Source organism: Salmo salar, chromosome 12 (genome assembly GCF_965601325.2).
Source record: "Salmo salar chromosome 12, fSalSal1, whole genome shotgun sequence".
In the NCBI taxonomy this organism is placed as follows: domain Eukaryota; kingdom Metazoa; phylum Chordata; class Actinopteri; order Salmoniformes; family Salmonidae; genus Salmo; species Salmo salar.
In genome coordinates this window covers 55215788-55243358 of record NC_138302.1, presented here as the reverse complement: position 1 = coordinate 55243358, position 27571 = coordinate 55215788, and the positions used below count along the sequence as shown (strand labels likewise).

Here is a 27571-nt window from a genome sequence, read left to right as displayed (position 1 = left end):
ATTTGTCAAAATAAAGCTACAAATATTTACCTCTAAAATCGTATAATCGCGTACCTATACCATCTTTTTTTACAGTTTCTTTTCAATTGTATAGTACTCTTTTTTTTAAAGCTGGAATTTTTTTTGTTCTTTTAATTCATATAACTACGTTGACCTAACTCTTGTTATTTTCTACAGTGCATGTACAGTAGTACACAGGGATATTGGTTTCTTTGCTCTGGCATCCACAGAGGGGTCTGTAATGTGCTCAGGATCTCATCATTGCTGTCACATTGCTTTCTCATCCTTTATTAGTGATCCAGAGTGAAGCTGTGAAACCTTTTGTTATTCTTACATTTTTTACCCCTTGACATGGTCAAATAACTCAAGCATAGATTGATAACTGTTTTCTAATTTTGCACACAGAAACTAGAGTAACTTGGTAAAAAAGAATGGCACTGATTGGCCTATAGGAGGCGCTGTTATAAGAAGTCTAACTTAAACCTTCATATCTGCTGCCCCGTTTCACCTAGAGGCAGGAAACTTTGTATGTAGGTGTATTTCCTCATGCTGCACACATTTTCCTCAAGAACTCATAATGTCTGTTAGGATAGATTTTCCTCCATCTTGGACATTTAGGAAAATCTTTGAAAAAGGTAATCTCATGAACCATAGGTCCAAATAAAACCAAATTCAGTGTGTAGGCCCATGGAACATTGTTAAATTTAGGGTTATTGATAAATCTTGAAATCAGACTTTACATGTCCATTTAAATCCTTTGTAAATCCACTTCACAATGGCCTATCAACGTCAAACATTTTAGGGTCATCAAAGACATTATTGTGATGATCCATGTTAAGTTCCTGTAGCACATTGTCAAGACAACCATGAGACCAGACATAACCCTGGTCTCAGAGTCCACAAAGACCATCATTATTTTGGAGCTGTCAGTCCCTTGGGAAGATCGTCTTCAGGAGGCGTACAAGAGGAAGAGGGCAAAGTATGAGGGACTGGTCATCGACTTTCAGAAGCAGGGTTGGAAGGCTAGGTGTATGCCTATCGAGGTAGGCTCCAAGGGTTTTGCTGGGCAATCCCTCTACAGAGCCTGCAGCGCACTTGGCATCAAGGGAGTGAAGAGGAGAAGAGCCATCAGCAGCACAATGTCCCTGGATCAAGAGAGGAGATCCATTGGGAGCAGCGTAATGCTACCTGGAGACAAGTCAGGATCTGATCAACCTTGGTTGGGTCGCCTGTGCAAGGGTGTGTGATGTTGACCCGAAACACCCTATGACTCCAGGTTACATCACTGATTATGTGACCAGGAGCATCAAAATATGTATTCATTTGATTAAAAAAACAAAGAAACAATTAACAATTCCCTGTTCCTTATCTGTCGTGATTGGTTTTGAGGCTTCTTTGGTGCGTGACGTCACTCTGAGCCCTTCCCAAAACACCAAACATGGCGGAGAGTTTTAATCGTCATCTGAAACCAGTAGTGACCACCAACTTCAATGACAGTAAATAGCATTGCTGCTGAGGAGGCCTAGCTAGCTAGCTACAGTGTTTGCATAATCTCAGCCGTTTCCTTGTAAAACAGAAATAGCATTTTGCTAGCTAGCTAATGCGTTAGCTAAACTGCTTCTAGATTTGGGATCTCATGGGGGCTTCAGGAGCCAGCAGGTTTAAATTTAAAACTAGATCCGTGTTTAGACACCTGTGCACATGTGTTGCTATTCCTTGCTAGCTAGGGAGTTATTTGCCCAGTTATAGCGGATTTTTGGTCATCAAACAGGGTTTGTTTGGTCAGGAAATGTCAAGCGGGCTGTTGCTCAAGGAGAGAGAGACATTGCAGCAGCAGGTAGGCTAGCCTATAGAATAAACAATAATAAATAGATAGCCAATTCAAATCATATAATGTAGCCTAGTCTGGCTACTTACGTCGGTGTTTAACTACACTGAACAAAAACATAAATGCAGCATGTAAAGTGTTGGTCCCATGCTTCTTGAGCTGAAATAAAAAAAATCCTAGAAACTTTCTATACACACAAAAAGCTTATTTCTCTCAAATTTTGTGCACAAATTAATTTACATCCCTGTTAGTGAGCATTTCTTCTTTGACAATATAATCCATCCACCTGACAAGTGTGGTGTATCAAGAAGTTGATTAAACAGTATGATCATTACACAGGTGCACCTTGTGCTGGGACAATAAAAGGTTACTCTAATATGGGCAGATTTGTCACACAACACAATGCCACAGATGTCTAAAGTTTCGACGGAGCGTGCAATTGGCATGCTGACTGCAGGATGGTCTGTCCACCCAAGCTGTTCACGGAGAATTGAATGTTAATTTCTCTGTTTTAGAGAATTTAGCAGTACGTCCAACCGGCCTTTAGCAACACAGACCACATGTATTGCATTGTGTGGGCGAGCGGTCTGCTGATGTCAGCGTTATGAACAGAGTGCCCATGGTGGTGCTGGGGTTCTGGTATGGGCAGGCATAAGCTACGGACAACGAACACAATTGCATTTTTATCAATGGCAATTTGAATGCACAGAGATACTATGATGAGATCCTGAGGCCCATTGTCGTGCCATTCATCCACCGCCTTCATGTTTCAGCATCATAATGCACGGCCCCTTGTCTCAAGGATCTGTACACAATTCCTTGAAGCTGAAAATGTCCCTGTTCTTCCATGACCTGCATACTCATCAGACATGTCACCCACTGAGCATGTTTGGGATGCTCTGGATCAACGTGTACGACAGCGTGTTCCAGTTCCCGCCAATATCCAGCAATTTCGCACAGCCATTGAAGAGGACTGGGACAATATTCCACAGGCCACAATCAACAGCCAGATCAACTCTTTGCGAAGGAATCGTGTCGCGCTACATGAGGGAAATGGTGGGTTGCACCACATAGTTTAAGGTTTTCTGATCCATGCCCCTACCTTTAAGGTATCTAGATAGATTAGGGCTTAATGAATTCATTTCAGTTGACTGATTTCCTTAAATGAACTGTAACTCAGTAAAATATTTGTAATTGTTGCATGTTGCGTTTATATTTTTGTTCAGTATATTTAGCCATTAGCAGAATGTATTATTGTCATGTCCTATGTTCTGTCCCTGTTTTGCTGTATGATCTCACTCTCTCTCCCTACTTTGTGCGCGGAGTGAAGGGAGAGACTCATTCTGAAAGTGCAAGCACATGACAGTTGAGCAAGATTTCAAAATGTAATCGCAGCTTAAACACTGTTTTTAAAACAACTACTGTTACTGTTTTTAAAGAGAGGAGAGTCTTAGCTTTCGGTGAGTAGAAATATTACATTTAAACGTTCAATGTCATGTCAGATGTCCTCTTTTGTTGGCCTAGTCTTGTTAAATGTTTTTAAAATATAACGTAGGGTATGTGGGGCGAACAGAAAGAGGATTCCAGACTGCGTAGCTCAAAGTAGGGGGTTCTATGAATTTAGTAGGTCACCTAGCATTTCATGCACCCTGTCTTATGAAATGGTGTCGTTAATAAAGATCATTGTTTTCTATATCTGTGTTGAGTGTTGGTGTCCTAACCTCGCTGGACCATACCATACCGGTCAAACAAAGATGGTGGCTAACAGTACTCTGCTCAATCCAGTACTTGCCCCACCTATCAGGTGGTCTAGCAAGCTTTATTACACTTGTGGGATATACACTATATGTCAGACCATGAGGACACAAACTTAGGCACAGGTGCGGCCCAGATTGCAGCCCCCGTCCCATATAATGGTCAGCCCCTTCCCCCCAACATGCAGTCGGTGCACCCTGTCTTTATGCCAGAAACATTTACTGGTATGGGGCTGGAATGGTCTGTTTGGGCTGGACAAAAGGTAAACAATTGGAATTATGGGCTCAAGTTAAAATATGTCTTTGTTACTATCGGGGCGGGCTCGAGACATTTCTAGCGGTCTCTCCGTTGAGGATAGAAGTGACTACACACAGTTGAAAAATGCTATTGGGAAATGTTTAGACCCTTGTGACAGTCACAATGGGAACTGTGCTAACTTCCTGGCTAGGAGGAGGCTGCATAACGAAACAGCCCGTGAATTTGGTAATGCTCTACGTCGGTTAATGGAGAAAGCGTACCCAAAAGCAGATGCCACTACTCTGGATATGTTTACACGTGATCATTTTATTGATTATGTATGTAGTGGGGACTGGCGTGTCAGTCTTCGGTCTGCTAGGCCCGCTACTAGGGAACAAAGCGGGTTTGCTTATGACCGAGTGAACAGAGGCCGAAGCAAATTCTGCTAGGAATGTGGATGTAACCGTCATATGAGAAGAAACTGCCCCTACCTGCCGGGAAACTAGAGCGGGTGTGCACGGCAGGCCAATTGCTCGCCCCCCTTCCTCCTTCTTCTAGACTGGCCTCTCCATGTGACAAGAACTAAGCGGGTGGGACTATCGTCTACCAGTTGATACCGGGGCTCAAGCTTCAATTGTTTCCATACCTAAAAATAACTAATGGAGACACTGAGTTGATGGGATACCAGGGCTAAGTTGCTGTAGCTAATGGGTGGGAAATTGAGATCCTGAGCCGTTGGCAGAGCATTTGTCAATTTGAGTCTTTAGCTGTAGTTACTGAATTCTTATGGTGGATATCCTGCCCTAAGACATTTTGCTTGGCACTGACTTTCTAGCTACATTTGGGGATGTGATTGATATGGAGGAAGATGATACCGACTAATGGGAAAGAAGCTACCTCTCTTGTTGTTGTATGATGCTAACCAACCCAAACTTGTTACTGTTCACTATGATACAGTAGTCTCAACCCACTGCGAAGTAATTATCCCGTGGGCAGTTGAAGGTCTTCCCAAGAAGTACACCAAAGGTATGCTGGAACCCTCTTCCTCTTTGCTCAACCATTGTGATGTCAAGGTGGCTCACGTCTTGTGTACAATTGACCAGGGGGTTATGCCAGTACGTGTAATTAATATGACTGATGAGAACCAGATTCTAAAATGGGGCATGGAAATTGCCACTCTGTTCACTGAGGTGGAGGTAGATAGTGAAACAGTGGACTTCGAAAAGCGGAGTGAAGAGGGCATCACCCCTTCCTGGTCTGTAAACACCATTGTGGTGCAATTTAGTTTGGAAAAGAGAGGTTTTAAATGCGCCGAACTTCATTCCATTCGTGAACTGCTCCATCGGCACACTTCTGTTTTTAGTACAGGAGATACGGATCTAGGGCAAACTCACCTTACGATGCATCAGATAGATACCGGTAACGCAAAACCCATTAAAATGGCCCCGTGCAGGATCCCCCTCCAACTGCGACAGGAAGTCGTAGACAACATTTAGCAGATGCTAAAGCACGGCGTCATCCGCCCCTCATGTAGCTCCTGGACAGCCCCTGTCATTCTGGTAAAAAAAAGAGACTCAATGATGTCACTGAGAAAGATGCTTACCTGCTCCTGAGAATTGACGATGCTCTTGACAGTTTGAACAAGGCTCGCTGGTTCTCCACCATCGAGACAGTCGGGTTGGACCCCAAAGACAGATCAAAAACGGTGTTTCCTACCAGATGGGGCTTGTTTGAATTCAATGTTTTCTGTTTTGGTTTATGCAATGCACCTAGTACCTTCCAGATGATGATGGATGTAGTCCTAGCAGATTCACAGTAGACCACCCGTTTAGTTGATATGGATGACATTATTGTGTCCGGTCGTACCGTTCAAGAACAACTCCTCTATTTGGATGAAGTTCTTTCCGAGCTGCACCAGGTAAATCTTGCCCCTCTCTGCATCAGCTTACTGAGAAAGGAAGACAGTTTCAATGGCGGGAAAACTGCCAGCGGGCATTCACGCAGTTGAAAGCTAGCCTCACTACTGCATCAGTCGTGTCCTACCCAGATCCTAACAAGACCTTTAGCCTAGATACCGATGATAACAATGAAGGAATAGGAGCTGTACCATATCAAAGAAGAAAGGATTGGAGTGTGTGGTAGCATATGCTTGTCGAGCTCTGACAAAGCAAGAATGCAAGTATGCTACAACGAAGAAGGAGCTGTTGGGCATGGTTACTTTCAAGAAGATACTTCAAACATTACCTCTTAGGCAAAGAGTTCATTCTGCGTACAGACCACATCTCCCTACAATGGTTGCACAACTTTCAAGGTTTAGAAGGGCAGCTAGCTCGGTGGGTGGAACAGTTGGCCAATTTTCAGTATAATATTGTGCACTTTCCTGGAAAGCAGCATGCGAGTGCAGACACCCTGTCGAGGCTACCAGCATTCTCTGCCGTGCCCTGTGTTGCGTCAAGCCCTCCCTCTGATCAGTGCCCTGTGGTTTGCGCATTGATGCATGTCAACCAGCTGGCATGGCTAGAACAGGAAGCAGGGGTGGGGGATCACATGGCAGAAGCCCAACAAGAAGACGCGGAAATACGCCTTCTCCTCTAGCTTACAAGAAGTACAGTATAGGGGACAAGCGCAGGGAGGTAGAGTAATCAAGCCTTAATATGCGCCAGTATGGGATCAGCTTCAGGTGCAAGGGCTGAGTTTAGTGCGTCCCCCCTTGCCTAATTCTGATGCCATTTGTAAGATACAAGTTGTCCTCCGCAAACCTGTGGCGCCTACAGTTTTGGACATGCTACAAAGCACAACAATAGGGGGTCATTTAGGAGTGCAAAAGCTATAGGGGAAAGCCAAAGATCGTTTCGACTGGCCAGGGTGGTTTGACAATGTAGAAAAATGGTGTAAGGAGTGTGTGGACTGCACGTCCCGTAAACCCCAAGGGCGGCCGTCCTGTGCACCCCTAAACCTGTCTGTCACCTCTTGGCCGTGTGAACGTATAGCAGTGGATATCTTGAGTCCCCTCACTAACACCGCCAACGGGAAAAGTGCATCCTGGTAGACTGAGATTATATCTCAAAATGGACAGAGGAGTTTGTGGATGTGTTGAACATCCATAAATCTCGAACCTCTGCTTACCATCCCCAGTCAGATGGGTTGCTCACGCGCATCTAGCACACGAGAGAGGTCATCTGGCCTCCAGCATCCACGAGAGGGGTCTTCCGGTCTTCTTCAGCAATGGGAGGCGCCAGCAGCGTCTCCTTCAATGGGAGGGAGGTCAACGGTAGCCCAACTTTCTCGGGGAGCACGAGCAGTGCGAGACCGGAAGCCACTAGCGTGGTCCAAAGTTACCACATGGCTTCGGAGTGACTCATGGACGGTCTTTTCCATCCAGGATGGGGGACAATGTGTTGAACTGGGATGTTCTTCTACCGTATGTCATGATGGTCTATCATAGTAGTGTTCATGCAAGTACCGGGTTCAACCCATTCAAAGTGCTGTTTGGTAAAGAAATTGTTCTTCTAGTCGATGTGATGCTTGACATAGATCACAGGAAAAATGTAACATCTGTCAGTGGATATGTATTGTGGCTGGATGACACTTTGTCTACATTAGTGCGGTCAGTGAAAAGACACCAAGCTAACTTTGATTTTCGTGCCAATTATCTATATTAATCAGTGGTTGAATTGGTTTGGGTTCGAAATAAGGCTAAGAAGCGTGGGGTATGTCCTAAGTTACAGAGGTGCTACAAACAACCTTTCCAAGTGATAGAGCAGGTTTTAGATGTCCTCTGCCGTATAGAACTGGATGGAGAGAGGTCCTGAAACTGTGGTGCATTTCAAACAACTCAAACCCTTTGTTCCTTGATCATTTGCAGAGACTCCAGTACGACCCGGCTGGGTGGGAGAGAGAGAGAGATTTCCTGCCCAACCTCGCAGGCCTTCCCGCCGACTGGAGGTCAACCCATGACCCAGTTGGGTTATCACAGGCCGGGGTTCCAGTCGGCTGTGGATTGTCCCGGAGAGAGGCTGTTCTGCATCCAGGGCTGCTGTTGCCAGCTGCATCTAGCACACGATAGGCGTCATCTGACCTCCAGCATCTATGAGACAGTACTTCCGGAATTCTTCAGCAATGGGAAGCACCAGCAGCATCTCTTTCAGTGGGAGGAAGGTCAACGGGAGCCCAACTGTCTCGGGGAGCATGACCAGTGCAAGACTGGCAGCCACCAGCGTAGTCCAAAGGTACCACATGGCTTTGGAACAACTCAGGGATGGTCTTTTCCACCCAGGATGGGGATAGTGTGGTGAAGCTGTAGGACAGCTTGTAAGGGAAGATATCACTAAATCATTAACTAATTGCTCACACCTGTGCCTGCTTACAAGACTCTGACCAAAACTCTGAGAAACTGATATAAGACAGAGCCGAGAGTGCAGGCAGGTCGTGGCAGGGGAGCTGTGCTTTGATGAACGCTGGACTTGTAGCCTTTGCAATTATCTGCATTGTACTCACCTTAACAGAGGGAGGTTTTGGCCAGTTCTCCTTAACCGTTCGGACAAGTAAAAAAATCTGTCTTACTTGTCTGAAGGACAAGTGGCAGAAAAAGTTAATGTCAAGCCCTGCAGATAATTCCACCATGGGCAACTGGCAACAAGAACTGAGCCGATGGACAAGGGGCAATGAAATGTGGTATGTAAACCTTATGTATGTCCTTAGAAGCTATGTGAATATAAAGTCACTGCAACCTTAGATGGCTGCACCAGACCAAATGGTGGCACTATAGATATCATCGTCACCAGTGCCACCATATGATACTAGAGCAATAACTATTGATCAAGTGGACTTTGTCTCATGCAAATAAATTATGTCAAATATTGTGATTAGTATATCTGTATAATCACATATCGTTGCCCATGTTAGGGAAAAGTGGATATTTTATTCTGTAAAATCCTGTCCTGCCGCTTGCAGTCAGCGTACTACAGCTGTGAGAGTGTATTGAAGTATTTAGGAACGCTAATGTGGAGTGAACCAACTGAAATTTAAATCAACATGGTAATGCTTTTACTGACTGCACATAAAGGAAGATAGATCCTACATCACAGAGGGCTGGCTTTGTTATCCAACTGATCTTGTGTCCTTTCTGTCATCCTGTGAAACCCGTTCATTGCTGCTCGCAGGTATCTTTTTTCTGTCTAATGTCCATATTGTTTTCCCCTTGGAATATTGTTCTGTTTCTCTTGCACAATGTCTAATTTTTTATTTCTCTGCTGGTCAGGGAGATGCTTTACAATTGGTCTGTCTCTCTGTTGGTAATAAGCAACTCAGTTAGTTGTGAGCAAGTTCTTCTTGTTGGCGAGGCTCCCTGTGCGTTGTCAGCATTTGATGGTGCGCCTGTCTATCAATCTCTCCAGTGTTAGGTCTAGTGTTGGGTCCAGGACGGTGGGCCTCAAGGGTGGTGTGGTCACCTGCTAATGAGAGTGGCCAGTAGGGGGAGCAGTGCTGCTGTAAGGGGGGCAGAGAGGCCTGCTGCTCCTCCACACTCCATGGCATTCTCCTGCATCAGACACATGGGGCATCACAGGAGTTTCAGACCATAGAAATGAATTAATACATACACTATATATCTATATGCTTCAGACAATATACAGATGGTCACAAAAATGCTTAATGTCATGTTAATATACACTCATAAACAGGCGTTCATGTACTTTCCGTGTAATCACAGAATTGTGACGCCGACGCACACATATCTACACACTGCGTACCTCGGGGTGAAAAGGATGACACGATTCTGGCCGCTTTCTGTCTTTCTGAAACTTCAGCCTATCACATTTCAGAGACTCATTGTGTGCAGAGGGGTTAAGGATAGAAATACTGATGATGAACCACACCTCAGACACCTCAGATACATTTAACTGATACTGTGGTGACCGTTTCTGCAACATCATTCTAGCATGATGAGACAACCAAACCGTAATGCACGCTTCATAAATACCTACATGTATGAGAAATGTATTAATACCTCTGACAATGAAGAAGCTATTCACGCTCTCAGAACACTAAAGTCTAACTTCAGAGTTCACTTACAGTTAACTTACAAAACCCATCTACTTACAAAACATTTATACTAAAAAACACTCTCAAAAGCTTTGTACTAAAAATACACTCAAACTTATTGAGGGTTAGTAAAGGATATACATAATCTCAATGGGATCCATGGAAACCAGGGGGGCAGAGCTGCAGTCACACTTGTTGTCCACGACAACCATGAAGAGATTACTGCTGGGAATCTGCTGAATTACAAAAGATCTGAGTTGATTCAGTTGATGCTTTTAACATAAGGCTAGTCCCCTATTTTCTCCACTTCCTATCTGACTGACGTGCCCAAAGTAAACTGCCTGTTGTTCAGGCCCTGAAGCCAGGATATGCATATAATTGGTACCATTGGAAAGAAGACACTTTGAAGTTTGTAGAAATGTTAAAATAATGTAGGAGACTAACACAATAGATATGGTAGGACAAAATCCATAGAAAAAACAATGTTTTTTTCTTTAGAGAGCCCATGCTATTACAATGGAGCGTATAGGGAAATAATTAAATCTAGCTCCCAGTATGCAATTCCTATGGCTTCTACTGGGTGTCAGTAGTCTTTGTGTCACATCCTGACCAGCAGAGGGAGCAATTGGATTAGTTTTGGTCAGGATGTGGCAGGGTTTTTGTGTGTGTGAATGGTTGTGTTGGTGATTAGGATTCCCAATTGAAGGCAGGTGTGTTGAGTTGCCTTTGATTGGAGTCCTATATAGGAGTGTGTGTTTGTCTTTGGGGTTGTGGGTAATTGTTTCTTATTTAGTGTGGTTGCACCTGACAGGACTGTTGGCTGTCAGTTTCCTTGTTTTTGTAGAGTGTTCTTTCTATTAAATTCAAGATGACGAACACTAACTCTGCTGCATTTTGGTCCTTTCCTGAAGACAGCTGTGACACTTTGTTCAAGGTTTCAGGCTTGTTTCTTCCAAAACGAGTAAGACTAATGAGTTTTACTACAGGGACACAGACTTGGAAATTTGTGTATAGTTTAATTAGATTTTAGGGTATCTGAGGATTAAATAGAAACGTATTTTGACTTGTTGAAACAAAGTTTAGGGGTAGATTTTTGGATTCCTATCTTGGCATGTTGAACGAGTGGATTACTCAAATCAATGGCGCCAACTAAAAATACTTTTTGGGATATAAAGAAGGATTTTATCTAACAAAATGACACTACATGTTATAGCTGGGACCTTTTGGATGACAAATCAGAGGAAGATTTTCAAAAAGTACGTGAATATTTAATATGACAGTGCAGTTAGATTAACAAGAATTTAAGCTTTCAACTGATAGACGCTTGTATGTACCTAAATGTTTAATATCCATAATGTTTATGATTATTTATTTGAATTGCGTGTCCTCCAGTTTCACCGTAAATTGTCCCGCTAAAGTGGCACCTATCTCAGAACTAACACATGAAATTACCCTGTATTGTGTATACACAATCAACACACAGGTTAAGTGAGTTTATCGGTGCCTAATACACAGGTAAGGGAACTGTGTTACAAGTACCTGGCACAGCCCTCACAGTCGATGTTTCCCGTGGTCTCTTCGATGGTACGCTCAGAGACGAAGGCAGGGTACTCCGTGTCACATGGCACCATCATGGTCTTTCCCCTCGACCTTGTTGTGTTGTGGCCATAGACACAATACATCGATTTTTGGAACCTCTTACCCTGGCATTTTGAGTGGTAACTCATGGGTACACTAGCAATGGATGCCAGTCCTGATTAAAAGGGAACTGCCGTCCATGGATTATATGTATATAGTTGGTTGCAGTTGTCTGTTTGCACATGTCAAAACAAAAATCTTGGGAAAAAACAGTTTGTAAACCAAATGCCTACTGCTGAAAATAGAAGACTGACTGTAGAACCAATATAATTCTCAACTCCCATTTTTTAGTGACCAGCAGCACTGTTTTTCAAAGTAGCTCATCTTGAGATAGGCTATTGCCAAGAGGAGCGCATTGGCCCTCACCGTGAGTAGTAGCCTATGGCTTCATCATTACGTGAGTCAGTGTGCCACTGGAAATTGTATGTAATTGCTCAATGTAGTAATATATAAATAAAAAACACAATTCAAACAGGAAAGCTGCTTTAACATACTCAATTAGAATTGTTGGGAAGGAAAACCATTTCACTCATGTTGTAAATTATAGGTCATATTTCATAGAAATCTGGAAACACTGGGCATTTACTTTAAGAAGATTTAGACATGCATGGGTCACTTACCCGAAACCTCCCCTGTGCGCCGTTTGCTATCGAGTTGGTGTCCTCACCAATACCCCGCCCTCGGTTCCTTTTTTGGGGGTCTTGTGTGTCATGTACTTCAACCTCATCAGGTCCACAGATGGATATTTCTCTGTTATGTAGCCGCGAATGGCCTGCGATGAGACCATTCGAGAGTCCAACTCGCTTCTTTAACCATCACCATCGTAGGTGGATGAAGAGGAGTTTTCCGTGCCACAGCAGGTGCTTGTTGGATTCTAACAATGAAATTGACAAATGTATCAACCGTAATCTAACCAAATAGCCGTTACTTCTTCGGCGGCTGCTGCTTTTTTTTAGGAGGCATGATCAAACGGTTAATTTCAAAGTTAGGCTATATAAAAACGTTAGTTTAAAAACAGCAACTGCATTCTCAGCCTACACACGTTCAATGTTATGCACTTCAAGCAAAGCACGCGGTTCATCTGAACGGGCGCTGACATTTAGGTACCAGTCAGAGCATTCAAGGTAAACTGATCAGTCCGAGTAGTGTGAACTCGCTTCTTCTCTCCTCCGTTCCTTCCTTTCCTTCGCTGCTCTGGCATATTATTAAACATGACTCACCAAACATAAATGAAATATGAAAACCCTTCTACATTTTAGAGATCATCAAACTCTCCACTACAAATGCAGGGTTTTTGTAGTTAAACTTTGTGCAGCTGTAAAAAAGGTGAAACAAAAAGTCGAAGATAAATATTTTTCTCAGACAGACAAGTTAGTTTGTTAGTTTTAAAAATCGAATTGCCGGCAATAATGATACAAAATAAAATCTGTTAAAGACAGTTAGCTTTAGATCATATTGTAAAGTGGTTGTTCCACTGGATATTATAAGGTGAATGCACCAATTTGTAAGTCGCTCTGGATAAGAGCGTCTGCTAAATGACTTAAATGTAAAAATGTAAATGTATAATGACCGATAAATGATTCTGAATGTTCAGCCTCCTTGTCCTCTGCAACATGACATTAGCCCACAGTTGTCATATGAGACATGTGGTTTTCCTGTGAACAAGCACCACATCTACTTTTCTATTGAAACATTTATTCTTTGTCCCAGTCACAGCCACCATCTTCTGTGAAGTCAGACTAACAGTATGTATGTAGCTGTCTAAATAATGACCTTGTTCATCCCTGATATGGCTGGTCGTCTGTTTTTGCTCATCCTCCTTTTCGGTGAGTTATTTTTCCGTTCCAAGTTCCATCATCTGTTTGTGCTACAGGATATTCCATTCTTCTTTCCCCTCTTTTAGTCTTTTACTTTAGGAACTCTTAATATTTCAACATATTATGGTTATAATAAGTGTGTCTTATTCCATTGATCATCCTATTAATTTATATTTCTCTGTCATTATTGTACATTTTGTTCAGATAAGAATGACCACTGCTTGATAACATGGCTGTGAATGCATTCCAGGCTATTCTGCTTCGCCAGCTTGTGTAAAGTGTTCCCATCTCATGTTTTCTTATTTTTCATAATGGCTAAAAGAGCATGATAATGACCCATGTTGTTATGTCTAGATACCTTCCAGTACATCAAAGCCAAAGGTCAGTATCATTATTATGAATTTAAAGCTGCATTATGGAACATTTTAGGATACCAGACAAAACAACGGGTTACCAAAATATTCAAATAGTGATTGAAATATTTTCAATAAAAACGTTATTTTGATGAATTCATCGGAGTCAACATGGGTCAGCATCCCAATGGAATGCTTTCGACACTTTGGAAAATCCATGCCCGACTGTTTGGTATACTCCGTGTAGTCCCGACACAAATCTAGGGTTGGTACCCAAGCCAGCTGGTGGATCATTCTAAATGTTCCGTTGCCAGGATGGCTGTCAATGTTATTATCCCTTGCTTGCTAGCTAGGCAACTTTGTCTAACACAGTCACGTCAAACAGTGCAGCCAGAATAACAGCAAAGAAGCTGCATTTGCATTTGTTTAAGCTGTTTTCTATAGATTTTGTTGGGGGATACATCCATAACAATGAGCTAATGACTCGATGCGAGATTTCGCCTGGTATAGAAAATGTGCTCTCTCTCCAGGACACTATTCAGAGGAGTTAGCCAACTACAGTACACAGTTAACATAATCACTTTAAACTGAAGCTGGAATGACAGTAAACTTGCTGCATTTTGTGTTTTTCTATTGGCATTTCTTTGAATATATCCATAATAATTATACTGATTCCTGATTTTGACTGGCTGAGAAAAGCTGCCAAACTGTCTCATCCCGACACATTCGTTCATTACTATGTGACAGCTGGAGATGATCGGATTTCAATATTGAAACAAGGTTGCAAATGTCGGAGACAGACAGCAAGGTTAATACAAATCTCCGCTGTTGAAAACCAAATGCTAGTCTAAAGTAAATGGGATATAATATCTAAATTCTTTTTACAGTGGAGATCAAGTTTATAAATTGCCTGGCTGGGTTGATGAGATGGTGGACTGAGCAGTCAAATGGAATAGTGAATAGACTATTTTTTGTGTTTGCAAATGTTGCACGCATCGCTCTCGTGCGGCAACGTTTACAAACACAAAAAATAGTCTATTCACTATTCAATTTGACTGCTCAATCCACTGTGGTGACAGAACAAAAAAAGACTCTATTTACATGTTGCATATGAGTGCATTTCACACTACTTTGGATTATCATTGGAGTTTAAGGCTCGTATGAATGTCCTGCTTAAAATAATGTTACTGTCATCATTGCAAATCAACTGCATTATACTTAAAATAACTTCAACTTCAAACAGTAAAATGTATCTTTTGCTATGGCTTTGTCAGTGAGTGATTAGCATTCTAGCGAACAACTTGCTGCATCCAAAATAGTTATTTTACAAAGATCACAACCAAATATAATCTCAGTGACTGTTCAAGCAAGAATCAAAACATCATTGTCAGCGTAGGTGAGCCCCCCAAAAGTTATTTTGTTTAGAAGTAATAAAAACGTAAATCTAGGCTATGTTGAATGGGAGCAGATGGCGTGGCTTTCTTACTGCAGCCAAGAGTCACGCGCATCTGTACGTGATGTCAGTGTGTCGTGCACTGGAAAGTATGGAATGCCATTTGGGTCTAATAACACTATTTGAAGCGTAAAATAAGCTTGTTGACCAATCAGGACCTGGATATGACTGTACGCCACATAATCATTTAACACGTTCGTTAGTTTTTTACGTAGTATTACATATTGATTACACGATCACTTGTTTTTCATATGTCACAGCGATTCACCGATATGTATGATGCTGGTAAAGCGCAGACACACCTCCACAAGCTCTGGGACAGTTCTGGTCAGAAAAAAATCCATCACTTCCGTTGTTTGGCTGTGCCCATATAGCAACGTTCCACAATGAGCATATGTCCTGGTGGAAGGATGAAAATAAAACACATTTACTCAGAACAATAATACGTCTTTAATGAAAGACATGTTCTTAATCTTTTGTTTAAATGTTGGCAACCGTTTTACAAAAGCAAAATGCCCATCGAAGCCGAGGATTATTGTGTGATAACTCCCTCCTAAGGGCTGTTCCTGCCACGGGTTCTCATTGTTTATTGTTAAATAGACAACAGTGTCTTAATTGTTTTCTCTTTCAAACTCATATAATATTAAGTGGTACATTATCTGTATGAGTAGTTAAACATTGAAAATGAATTTATAATTCAATTAAAAAATACACTCCATCATCCCTCTGTCACAGATCTTCCTCAGCCCAGTCTGACAGTGATTCCTGCAGTCATCAAAGAGAGAGACTCAGTTCAGCTGAACTGTCAGACTCCATCTGTCTCTGAGTGTTACTTCAAAATGGAAGGGCAAGTGGAATTCACCCTACCATCACCCTGTCAACAGACACTCACAGGAACACTACTGGTGAGGTGGACAGGTCAGAGTTCACCAGCTGAGGTCAAAATACAATGTCAGTACAGTGCTACAGGTTCACAGTTTAGATCCATATACAGTGAGCCTTCAACAGTCACAATTCAGGGTAAGAAGACTATTTGAATGGTTGTAAACAATGTACTGTTGTGCCATCATTACCATGTTCCTCTTGTGATATGTTATCATACTGTTTGTTGTCATAAACTATTACATGAAGCATTCAAGGAATGTATTATATCTCCTTAACTTCCCATACTGTCGCTGCATGAGGTAATGGACTCAAGATCCTTAAGTGTGAAGTAACAAGGAGGGACTAGGCTATCAGTACATTTCTCAAAACCACAAAATGCTAAATGCTATATTCCCCTATTCTCAGACATTCCTCAGCTGACAGTGAGTTCTACAGTCATCAGAGAGACAGAATCAGTTCAGCTGAGTTGTGAGACTCCTCCATCTCGCCATGTGTCTAACTGTTACTTCTACATAGAGGTGGGGAAGAATTTTCCAAGGTCATTGTGTACGCAGACAATAACAGGAACTGAGCTGCTGAAGAGGGCAGGTCCAACATTTCCAGCTGTGGTCAAAGTGAAATGTTACTATGCTGTAGGGAGGTCTCACACATCTCCTTTAAGTAACCCTGTCTCAGTCACTGTTCGGGGTAAGTAGGGGGTTTATAAAATGATACACTTCACTGTTATACCGTATTAATTATGCTCGTTCTGAAAATGAGATCTTCTGTCGTATTTCCTAAACGTCTTCATTTCACATAATGATAGGATTTACTGTACTTTGTACAAACATAAATGCTGACATAGTTGAACATTTTATTAATGGATCTACCATACTGTTAGTATGTATGGATTAGCTGTAATGTTTTTAAATGCAACTTTCAAAGAGACACACCTCCTCCCAGGCTGGCCGTTCTACAGTCATCAGAGAGAGAGACTCAGTTCAGCTGAGCTGTCAGACTCCTCCATCTGTCTCTGTGTCTCACTGTTACTTCTACACAGAGGGGAGAGATCCTAAACACTCACCCTGTACACGTTCACTCACGGGGACTGAGCTGCTCTCGTGGGCAGGTCAAAGTTCATCTGCTGAGATCAAACTGAGATATCTTTACACAGTAGAAACTTACTATCCATCGATGCACAGTGGTTCTGTCTCTCTTACTATTCTTGGTAAGAAATGTTATATTCAGATTCTCTTGAATGATTCTGTTTAAATCACAATCTCATCCAATGTCATTTCAAAATAGTTGTTGTGAAGACAAATATTTGAAATGTATATGTCAGAAGTAGAGTTCTAAGATCCCACGGCAAACAACCACAGAGACAGGCCAAAGTACAATCAAAGGTTCTTTATAAACTCATCTTTACACAGTAATACACAGTATCACTACGGTCCTATAAGAAACGTATAAATAGGCTGGGATTTAGGGCTGTAGGCTAACTAGAAGCAACGGGCCAAACTAAACCTTCCGAGCAGGGTTTTTTCGTTCGGTTCTACCCGAGCAGGATTAGTTCGGCTCTACCCAAACAGGGTTCGGCTCTTCCTCCCGAGCAGGGATCATTAGTTGATGGCTGGTCTGGTAGTCGATTGCTGGTTTGGTGTTCAATGGCAGGTCACCTTCTGTCCCTCGCTCTGCACCGGCCTGGCTGTGTGGTAGAGTTGGGTGTAGCCTCTCAGCTGCGTCAGGCGTGTCCCCCGTGTCTGTAGTCGTGGGGGACAGAAAATATACAATTAGAGGATGTACTGGCCAACAATTGGTGTCACACTCACACGTTCGCAACAAGCACTTTCCTTTAGTAGTGCAATAGAGAGCATTGTGATTTGTGTCTTTCCAACATCAAGCGACCAGCGGAGACGAGAAGCTTGTCGGTTGAGAGGTCCCTGGTTCAGTTCCTTTTAACTCTAGTTCTGAGGCGTGTTTAGCGATTGGTTTGGGGAGGCAGGAGGTGATAGAGAATCATCTCAATGTCACTTTAGTCCATGTTAATCTGTGGAATCACAGCACACCATACAAGCAAGCAAAATAGTCCATGCGATTCAATTTGATTTCACACGTGAGCATGTAAGGAATTAAGTGAAAGGAAATCGTTGTAAACACACAGCACACATGATTAAATGGAACTCATAAATATAAATGATATCAAATAAGATATTCTGATACGTAATATAAAAAGAATTGCAGGCTCTAGTTTAGTAAGAGTCAGTGTCACTTGTGACATATACATTACATTCAAATATAGTGATGTAAAAAGGAGTCTCTGTTCTTTCCTAACAGATCCAAAACCAGACATTACAGTCCAATTTGATGAGGACTTCACCATCATCTGTTTGATTCCTGGATCCGTCAGTCCTGACAGCACCTGTAACCTGTATGTTGGAGAGGAGAGTCAGCCATCCTTCACAGCAAAGATCAAGAAGAGACAATCCACCTCAGCACCCAGACAGGAGTTCTGTCAATTCACTCCAAATCATAGTGATCTGATCAGTGGTCTACAGTCAGTGAGGAGTAAGGAGGTGAGCTGTGATTACAGAGTGAGCTCTGGACCAAACTCTCTCTCTCCACGCAGTGATGGGTACAGCTTTACAGGTGAGTCATTATCTAAACAAATCTATCAGGGCTGCAGGTCTTCATGATCTGACTCACTTTGATTTTAGCATCTTCTTGGTATGACTATATTCATTCTGACCAACAAACTAAATATCACATTTCAATCCCAAATGATTTCAGATCTGGTGGGAGTTCACATCAGTGATCCAACAACTGTACAGACACCTTCTACAGCAGGTAGGCTACACATTTGTGCTTTTATAGTGGCGCAGCTGTTATTTTTAAGCAAAGCAAGTTTCAGCAGTAAGAATAGTTGTGTAAATGAAGCTGTTCTGTTAGATAATTAAGCTGTTCTATAGATATGACACCAGCCTGAATACCAATGTCTGGGATCTTCAGCACAAGTAATAGAATGTCTGTGTTCATCTAGTGGAGTGTTTAGATCGTATCTATGCGCTGTTATACTTCTGCTGTTAGATAACATGGTGACTTCATTCTAGGAAGCTGTCAACAACAATCAACACCTTATCTGTCCTGAAAGACTTTATCACCTTATGAATTGGTCTTATCATCTCTATAATGAGTAGAAATATAATCTACCAGGGCTAGAAGCAAACTGTCCGTAGTGATTTTTATAGTCCTACTTTGCCCACTTTGAATAGACAAGTTATGAAGGTATTTCAAAAGGCCAACAACACCATGATGATCATTAATACGATCATGAATAAAATGCTAATTTCATTAATATGTGTTTTCTCAGTGGGTTTGACTCCAGGTCCTAGATCTACTTTGCCTCCCAGCAAGACAGTGAGTCCTACAGAAGGTGTGTTGGGCCTCTAAATTACCATCTCTGCAAATAGTAATTATACAGTCAAGAATTTAGATTACGGGCCTGTAAAATTAAGTGACCCAAATGTGAATGTAATACCTTATTCTTGTGTAATCATATTGCTTCCCACTAGTTTCAACTGTTACTTCTACCTTTACCCCAGACACCACAGTGACACCAACTACCAGTAAGTAGATCCACCAATTTTAACTTAGTTTCAAATACAATATCTTTGTTCACATTCATTCACTAAAGCTCTGACCGGTTAACTAATAGATGTATTCATAGCTGCTTGTAATTTCAGTCCAGATTTTTAACCACTTTTAATCCATCTGATTTGTAGGTAACGTGTAGTGTACTTCTCTCTTTCTGCTTATTGAAAGACCTTAGATATTACATTAATTTACGTTTGTTCTTGTGTAATATGAGTAATCTCTTCTCACCATGTTTGACCTCCCCTTTGACCCCCAGCACGGCAGTGAATCCTTTATCAGTTCTCTTAGTCATCTTTATCTAGTTAGCAAATAGAAGTAAAATAAATAGAGTAGCTTATCTTCTCCATGTTGAGTTTTTTCCCATCACAAATTTGCCTCATTACAAAAAGAGGTTGATATTTGATTGATTAAAATCAACCCATTTAGATGTATTTTTGTATAATCAGATCCAATGATTTGCTTTGCATCAGGGTCGACTGTTTGCTGTACTTTTACCACTGACACCCCAGCGAGTCCAACTGAAAGTAAGTATAGCCAATAGATTTAATTTAGTTTGCTAAGTATTTTTGTCTATTAAAGCATAAACCAGTTTTGCAAATATAGTCAAATGTAAATTCAGTCAAAGGTTAAGGATGAATCAAACAATTAATTTGTCTCTTTATAGAAATATTTGCATAAATCTGTTATTAAACTGTCCTTCTGTCTTGCATGTGCCCAGGAGGTCAAAGCTCCACAGAAAGTGATGTGGAATCAAACAGTCAAGAAAGCATTCTGGGTAAGTATCCTTTTCTAGCTGTCTTTTATCACACATATGAAAACAGAGCTGTGCACATTTTTTCAGAAGAACAATAATGTGGTCCAAGAGCTAATGACCTCTCCCGTTGTCATCATGTCACCAAATAGTGGGGCAATTATGGCAGGCAGCAGTGGCTTCTGGAGTGGGCGTGCTCCTGGTAGGATTGACAGCTGTCAGTCTCTGCAGGAGGACCAGTGAGTACATTTGATTCTGCCTAACAAATCATTTGCAAATTTACCGTGCTGACATTAATGTAAGTGCCTTTGGCATGGGTTAATTTGTCAACTCATTTTGATCAAATTGTATAGCCTGTTTGGGATAGGGGGCAGTATTTTCACGGCCGGATGAAAAAAAAGTACCCGATTTAAACTGGTTACTACTCTTGCCCAGAAACGAGAATATGCATATTATTAGTAGATGTGGATAGAAAACCCTCTGAAGTTTCTAAAACTGTTTAAATGGTGTCTGTGAGTATAACAGAACTCATATGGCAGGCAAAAACCTGAGAAGATTCCAAGCAGGAAGTGGCCTGTCTGTGAAATTGTAGTTCTTCTTTTGGTTCTCTATCGAAACTACAGTATCTGAGCTGTTACGAAGCACTTTCTAAGGCTTCCATTGGCTTTCTAAAGCCTTCAGAAAGCGGATTGAGGTGTCTCCTGTCACTGGGCAGAGTATGGTAGCACAGTTTGTCAGTGGTCTGCCTGGTGACAAAGAGATCATGCTGTTTTTTCTTTTCCTCTTTGAATGAATACACTATTGTCCGGTTGGAATATTATCGCTATTTTATGAGAAAAATACCATAAAATGTATTTTAAACAGCGTTTGACATGCTTCTAATTACGGAAAAGGAACATTTTGAATATTTTTGTCTCGAAATGCGCTCGCGCGTTACTCTTTGGATAGTGACCTGAACGCACGAACAAAATGGAGGTATTTGGACATAACTATGGATTATTTGGAACAAAAACAAAATTTGTTGTGGAAGTAGCAGTCCTGGGAGTGCATTCTGACGAAGATCAGCAAAGGTAATACAATTTTTCTAATAGTAATTCTGAGTTTAGTGAGCCCCGAACTTGGCGGGTGTCAAAGTAGCTAGCCGTGATGGCTGAGCTATGTACTCAGAATATTGCAAAATGTGCTTTCGCTGAAAAGCTATTTTAAAATCTGACATAGCGATTGCATAAAGGAGTTCTGTATCTATAATTCTTAAAATAATTGTTATGTATTTTGTCAACGTTTATGATGAGTAATTTAGTAAATTCACCGGAAGTTTTGGGTGGGAATGCATGTTCTGAACATCACATGCTAATGTAAAAAGCTGTTTTTGGATATAAATATGAACTTGATTGAACAAAACATGCATGTATTGTATAACATAATGTCCTAGGAGTGTCATCTGATGAAGATCATCAAAGGTTAGTGCTTCATTTAGCTGTGTTTTGGGTTTATGTGACATATATGCTTGCTTTGAAAATGGCTGTGTGATTATTTTTGGCTGTGTACTCTCCTAACATAATCTAATGTTTTGCTTTAACTGTAAAGCCTTTTTGAAATCGGATGATGTGGTTAGATTAACGAGAGTCTTGTCTTTAAAATGGTGTAAAATAGTCGTATGTTTGAAAAATTGAAATTATAACATTTTTGAGGTTTTTGTATTTTGCGCAACGCACTACCATTGGATATTGGCGAGGCGTTGGCGAGGCGTCTGTCCTCAACAGGATAGGTTAGACTATATTCAATATAATTCATTTAGCCTCATTTGTTTTTCAGAGAAAACCAATTCTCAGAGGTAAGAATTCCCTTGTGAATATGATGCAGATTGTATCAACCTTTAGTTCTGTTTTGTCCATGATGAGATGTTCTTACCACAACCTTCTTATACTTTTATGTTGTACAGACCTACAGCCAGACAGGATGATCACAGACAATGTATGTTCCAAAACTAAATACATCAAACATACACACACACGACTTACAGAACTATATACATGCATGTACAAACACTGTAATTCCATTTTTATTGTGTTTCTGTTCTAGATGAATTGGTGTCTATGGGAGCGGTGAGCAGAGGAATCATGGTGAGTATTCTACATTTACAGTGGTATCTGTACACATATACCACCTGACAGAGGAGGCTGGTGGGATGAGTTATAGGAGGACGGAATCATTGTAATGACTGGAATGGAATTAATGGGACGGAGTCAAACAAATCAAACACATTGAAACTACGTGTTTGACTCCGTTCCATTCATTCATTTCAACGATTACAATGAGCCTGTCCTCCTATAACTCCTCTCACCAGCATCCTCTGCCCTCTGACTGTCTGATCTGAGGATCAAGACCTTAATGTTTCATTAGTAGTGCTTCAACATATGAATGTTCAATGTATCAAACCAACAGCTATATTTATTTACAGATTAATATGGTAATTTGTATTTATTACCAAATAAGATGTTTTTACCCAAAACAGTTTCTTAATACATTCATTATTGTTAAACCCTGTAAATGTGTTCCTAAGTAGGTACAGAGTTTAGTCGTACAAATAAAATTTTTAAATCAAATAACCTACATCTTGCATTGGACATGTGTAGACCTCAGAATGACACAAAACCGACAAACACTTCCTGTGATACAAAGGAGGGTGCAGTTCATGTCACGAGTTAGATTAGAATAGACAGACAGTTTGATAGACTGGAGGATAAAAAGTCTCTCTCTTCTCTCCCTCTCTCTCTACTACAGGTGGATTCAGGAGATGCTGGAATCGATTCTCAGATCACTTCTGTACTGTTCACGTTCACGCCCTCAGGTTTGTCCCTCAGATCTCGGGACCATCTGCAAGTGCACAGCTACTGTACATGCTTAAACTTTGGGCCTAACCTTATCAACCTTATCAAAACGCATATATGACACTTAAAACAGAAATGAATGTGTCAGAGCATCTGTGGAGCATGAGAATAGAGCTGTAGATCTGCAGGGTGGTTTGAGTCATGAGGAGAAGTGTGAAATGACATCAAGCCTTGTTACTTGCACTTCTTCTATTTGGATGTTACCAACGCAACAGAGCAAACTCGACTAAGTAACTCACATGCAATGTAGACATGTAATATACACACGATCCACCCTCAAACACACACTCATACATACATACACAACCTCTTAATCATGGAATTGTCTCTCTCTGTGATGTGCAGGTAACGTTGATGTGGATACACAGGCATTTGCAAATAAACATGTAAGTACAGCACAAATAATTGCATGGAGTATTCTTATATCGGTTGTACTATTCATTGTATTATATTGTTATATTATTATTATTATTTATAGCATTGTTTTCACAGACAGACGGACTCGAGGATACAAGTATCTCTCTTTCTCTCACTGTGATTTGACTTTCAGTTTAAGATTGGTCTTACATCCTCATAAAATACCCCTTATGAATTACATTAACTGTACTGTAGATTCGAAGCCCTAAAGTGAATCTGTTTCTTTCCTCTAGTCTGACACTTACCATGTATACAGCTCAATCCCCGACAGACCAGCAACCTCAGCCCAGCCGGATGGGTTGTACAGTCTTCTGCAGACACACTGACACTACACCTCTGGCTTTCTGTAGCTATGTCTCACACAAATACATTCTATCTCACACGACATCCATTGTTTATCACACATCCAGTTACTGTAAATAAGTTGCTTAACAGGTAATATATCTACTGTATTACACATGGACAACTGGTTTCTGTTACATGTCTATCCATAATATCTGTTACTGTGTTAATATATATATATATATTTTTTTAGGGGTCCAGGGGGCATAGTCCCCTTTGAGCATTTTTCTTATTTCTTTCCCCTAGTTAATGCTAAATCTACTGTATTTATGTATTTTACGTTGACTGTGTGATACCTCCTTCCATAGCGGTTGGATACAATTAATTTCCTGTTGGGCAAAACATAATCCAAAACACAACCAAAACAAACTGCAAATGCATCCAACAAGTTTGTTGAGTCACAAGCTTGATGTATTTATTGGGTGCAAAGAATCAAGGACCAAAATACAAAATGTTTGACTACCTTAATACACTATAAATGAGTTTGTCCAAATACTTGTGACTTTTTCAAATGTGGGGACTATATAGATAAAGTGCATTTATATCAAAACGGTAAAACATACAATGCCTTCAGAAAGTCTTCACACCCCTTGACGATTTCCACATTTTGTTGTGTTACAGCCTGAATTTAAAATGTATGAAATTGAGATTTTTTTTGTAACTGGCCTACACACAATACCCCATATCGGGGTGGCAGGTAATCCAGTGGTTAGACCGTTGGACTAGTAATCGAAAGGTTGCAAGATCGAATTCCCGAGCTGACAAGGTAAAAATCTGCCGTTCTGTCTCTGAACAAGGCAGTTAACCCACTGTTCCTAGGCCGTCATTGAAAATAAGAATTTGTTCTTAACTGACTTGCCTAGTTAAATAAAGGTAAGGTCAAAGTGGAATTATGTAAAAAAAAAAAGAGTGTCATTGAGTATTTAACCCCTTTGTTTTGGAAATCCAAAATAAGTTCAGAAGTAAAATTCTGCTTAACAAGTCGCATAATATGTTGCATGGACTCACTCTGTGTGCAATAATAGTGTTTAACATGATTTTTTAATGGCCTCATCTCTGTACCCCACACTTATAATTATCTGTAAAGTCCATCAGTCACGTAGTGAATTTCAAACATAGATTCAACCAAAAAAACAGGGAGGTTGTCTAATGCCTCACAAAGAAGGAAACTTATTGTTTAAAAAAAGCAGACATTGAATATCCCTTTGAGTAAGGTGAAGTTATTAATGGATGGTTTATCAATATACCCAGTCACAACAAAGATAACGGCATCATTCCTAACTTAGTTGCCGAAGAGGAAGAAACCTGCTCAGAGTTTTCACCATGAGGCCAATGGTGACCTTAAAGCAGTTACAGAGTTTAATGACGCTCAGCAGCACCTTCTCCACGCTGCTCTTCGTCGTCCTTCTCGCCTTCCTGTGGAGGAACTGGGAGGTCATCTCGCAGTACCTGGATCCCCTCCTGATGTCCCCGAGTCGACCTACACGGGTGGGGCTCTCTTAATGAGTGACGAAGGGAGGTGATGGTGGGGCGGGGCTCCCTGAACAATGAGGGACAGAGGCAGGGACTGGTGTGTGGGGGGGGGACTAACTAACAAACCCGTACACTGCCTCTGATGCATGTGGTGGAGCCAGGCAAGTACAAAGGGTGGGCTTAGCGGAAAGGAGGAGGATGATGAGGTGCCAGGAGATCTGCACACTTACTTCTCTCTCTCTCAGAACTGTGAAATTGTTTACACGTGGAAGATGTTTTCTTGATTTAGAATTGATTCAAGTGGTATTGAATTTGTTTCTTCTTATTATTGCAGTCATTAATGCAAATGCTTGAGGGCTTTCTCTTGTGGCAGGATTGGGAAGGTAAACAGCTGGCATGTTGATGATCCACATGGCTAGTGACTTCACCCTTTTTTTTATCTCCTTTTCTCTACGTCCAAAATCTCTTTCCTTTTCTCTCTTTAACCCTAAAATCTCTCCTTTCTCCCTTTTCTTACTCCCAATATGGTCTCTTCCGTGTTTGTCTTCCTCTGCCCCTCTTCTCAATCACCCCAGTCTTTGCCCATTTCACCAAATCGCTCTTCTTTCTGGGAGGATTGATGTGACTAGCTACAGTGCACTGTTGTGGACAAAATCTAATTCATCACTGGATCAAGCAAGTGATGGGTTCTTGACTTGTTTCTATTGGACGAGCTAAATGCGACGTTGGGCTTGATTGGATCAGGACTGAGTCGGAATATGCTCAGCTTGACGCCTTGCACTCTTGGCCTGGCCTGTTGGATCTGCCCCTGCTGAGACTATAAACTAATCTATAAACTGAATGAACATACTTGAAGAGCTGTGAAACTGCTCAGACTTTCAGTGCTTCCGTACTGTTTCTATTAGTGAAAATGAAATGTAAACTTTTTATTTTTTTAAACAAATAAACATGCGGTTTTAAAAATGAAGGATTGAGTCAACAAACCCAGTTTCTATTTCAACCTCGTGTTTTTGATGTGTTGCAAATGTTGCCTATATTGACAAGCTAGTCGAGCTCTAACAATGTCCTAAAAGATGGAAAGCAGGCGAGACCGTTCCAGCCAATGAGGGCAGATAAGTGTGACTGGGTCATAGATAGGCCTCATCTGTGACAGCTTCAATGGCGTCACATTTAAAGTATTCAATTTTCTTTAATGGCAGATTTCTCCTGACTCGTAGGAATTCCCACCCAGTTGACTATGTTAAAATAGTGAAAGCCCTCCATTGCAATGTCTATGCTAAAATGGGTTATCCATAAGTATCACAACAGGCATAACTCCAATATGAAGTCGTTTTTTCAGTTGCAGAAATGCCACGAGTCCACAATCTAACAATTACAAAACTTGGATTCGATCAAATAACCCCCATGTAGCAAATTGGCAAATATTTGTTGATCAAATAAAACTCATTGACCTCCATATGAATTGCAGGGAATAAAGAACCAGGAGCACCAGCGGACAGCAATGCTCTGGTTTGGGTACCTTTGAATATCAAACTGAAGACCCAATTAGTTCTTCCTCTCCCTTGTGGACAAACTCAAGTGGTACAACATTTTTTATTGCACCATTGTGGGCACTGACCCATAACAGACTAGTTTTGAGTAATTTCCCATAGCTTCATAATTAACAGCGAAAAACCAGTATCAAGGCCGTCCCTCAGGAGACTCGTACCAAGATGTCATGTCCTGTGTGCCGAATTGTTCCAGACTCAGATTGGTCTCAACCATCTGCCCACTCACTGTACCAGATTATCCTAATGAATCGTGCCATGGTCATCAACCTATGATGGATGAACAACAAAGTCCTGACTGTATAGCAATACTCTGGTTTGGGTACCTTTGAATATTAAACTGAAGACCCCTGACGTTAGCCATCAATATTTTTCACTGTACTACTGATACAATTAATCTGGCAGAAGAGGGTACTGATTTAAGCAGGTGTAAGAAATAATAACTTAACAGGTTTTTATATATATAAATATCTTGCATCAGTGAATCATTAAACATCTTAACAAACCCCTAG

General features: G+C 41.2%; 1 protein-coding gene and 1 long non-coding RNA gene across 2 annotated transcripts; one reads left to right on the top strand and one right to left on the bottom strand.

The window, feature by feature from the left end:
- Positions 1-8721: 8721 nt before the first annotated feature.
- LOC145859333 (uncharacterized) lies at positions 8722-9837 on the bottom strand. The gene is made up of 2 exons (XR_014379536.1): positions 9571-9837; positions 8722-9359 (listed from the first exon to the last, which is right to left on the bottom strand). It is a non-coding gene; the product is annotated as an uncharacterized LOC145859333 (long non-coding RNA).
- Positions 9838-13268: 3431 nt separating this feature from the next.
- LOC145859584 (uncharacterized) lies at positions 13269-26479 on the top strand. The gene is made up of 15 exons (XM_082959559.1): positions 13269-13326; positions 13672-13698; positions 18196-18633; positions 18775-18831; positions 19355-19417; positions 19587-19610; positions 20109-20162; positions 20357-20413; positions 20542-20628; positions 22205-22223; positions 22332-22363; positions 22472-22512; positions 23174-23240; positions 23626-23666; positions 23931-26479. The coding sequence occupies exons 1-15, from the start codon at positions 13269-13271 to the stop codon at positions 24021-24023; spliced, it is 1158 nt and encodes a 385-aa protein (XP_082815685.1). The 3' UTR covers positions 24024-26479.
- The last annotated feature ends 1092 nt before the right edge of the window (positions 26480-27571 follow it).

What these genes read in the sequence shown, in the direction of transcription:
- LOC145859584 (XM_082959559.1), top strand. Translation starts at nt 13,269, where the DNA reads ATGACCTTGTTCATCCCTGATATGGCTGGTCGTCTGTTTTTGCTCATC. An exon ending in CCAGTACATCAAAGCCAAAG is followed by an intron (nt 13,699 to 18,195) that starts GTCAGTATCATT and finishes ATATCAAATAAG; the next exon opens with ATATTCTGATACGTAATATA. An exon ending in CGGTGAGCAGAGGAATCATG is followed by an intron (nt 22,513 to 23,173) that starts GTGAGTATTCTA and finishes TCTCTACTACAG; the next exon opens with GTGGATTCAGGAGATGCTGG.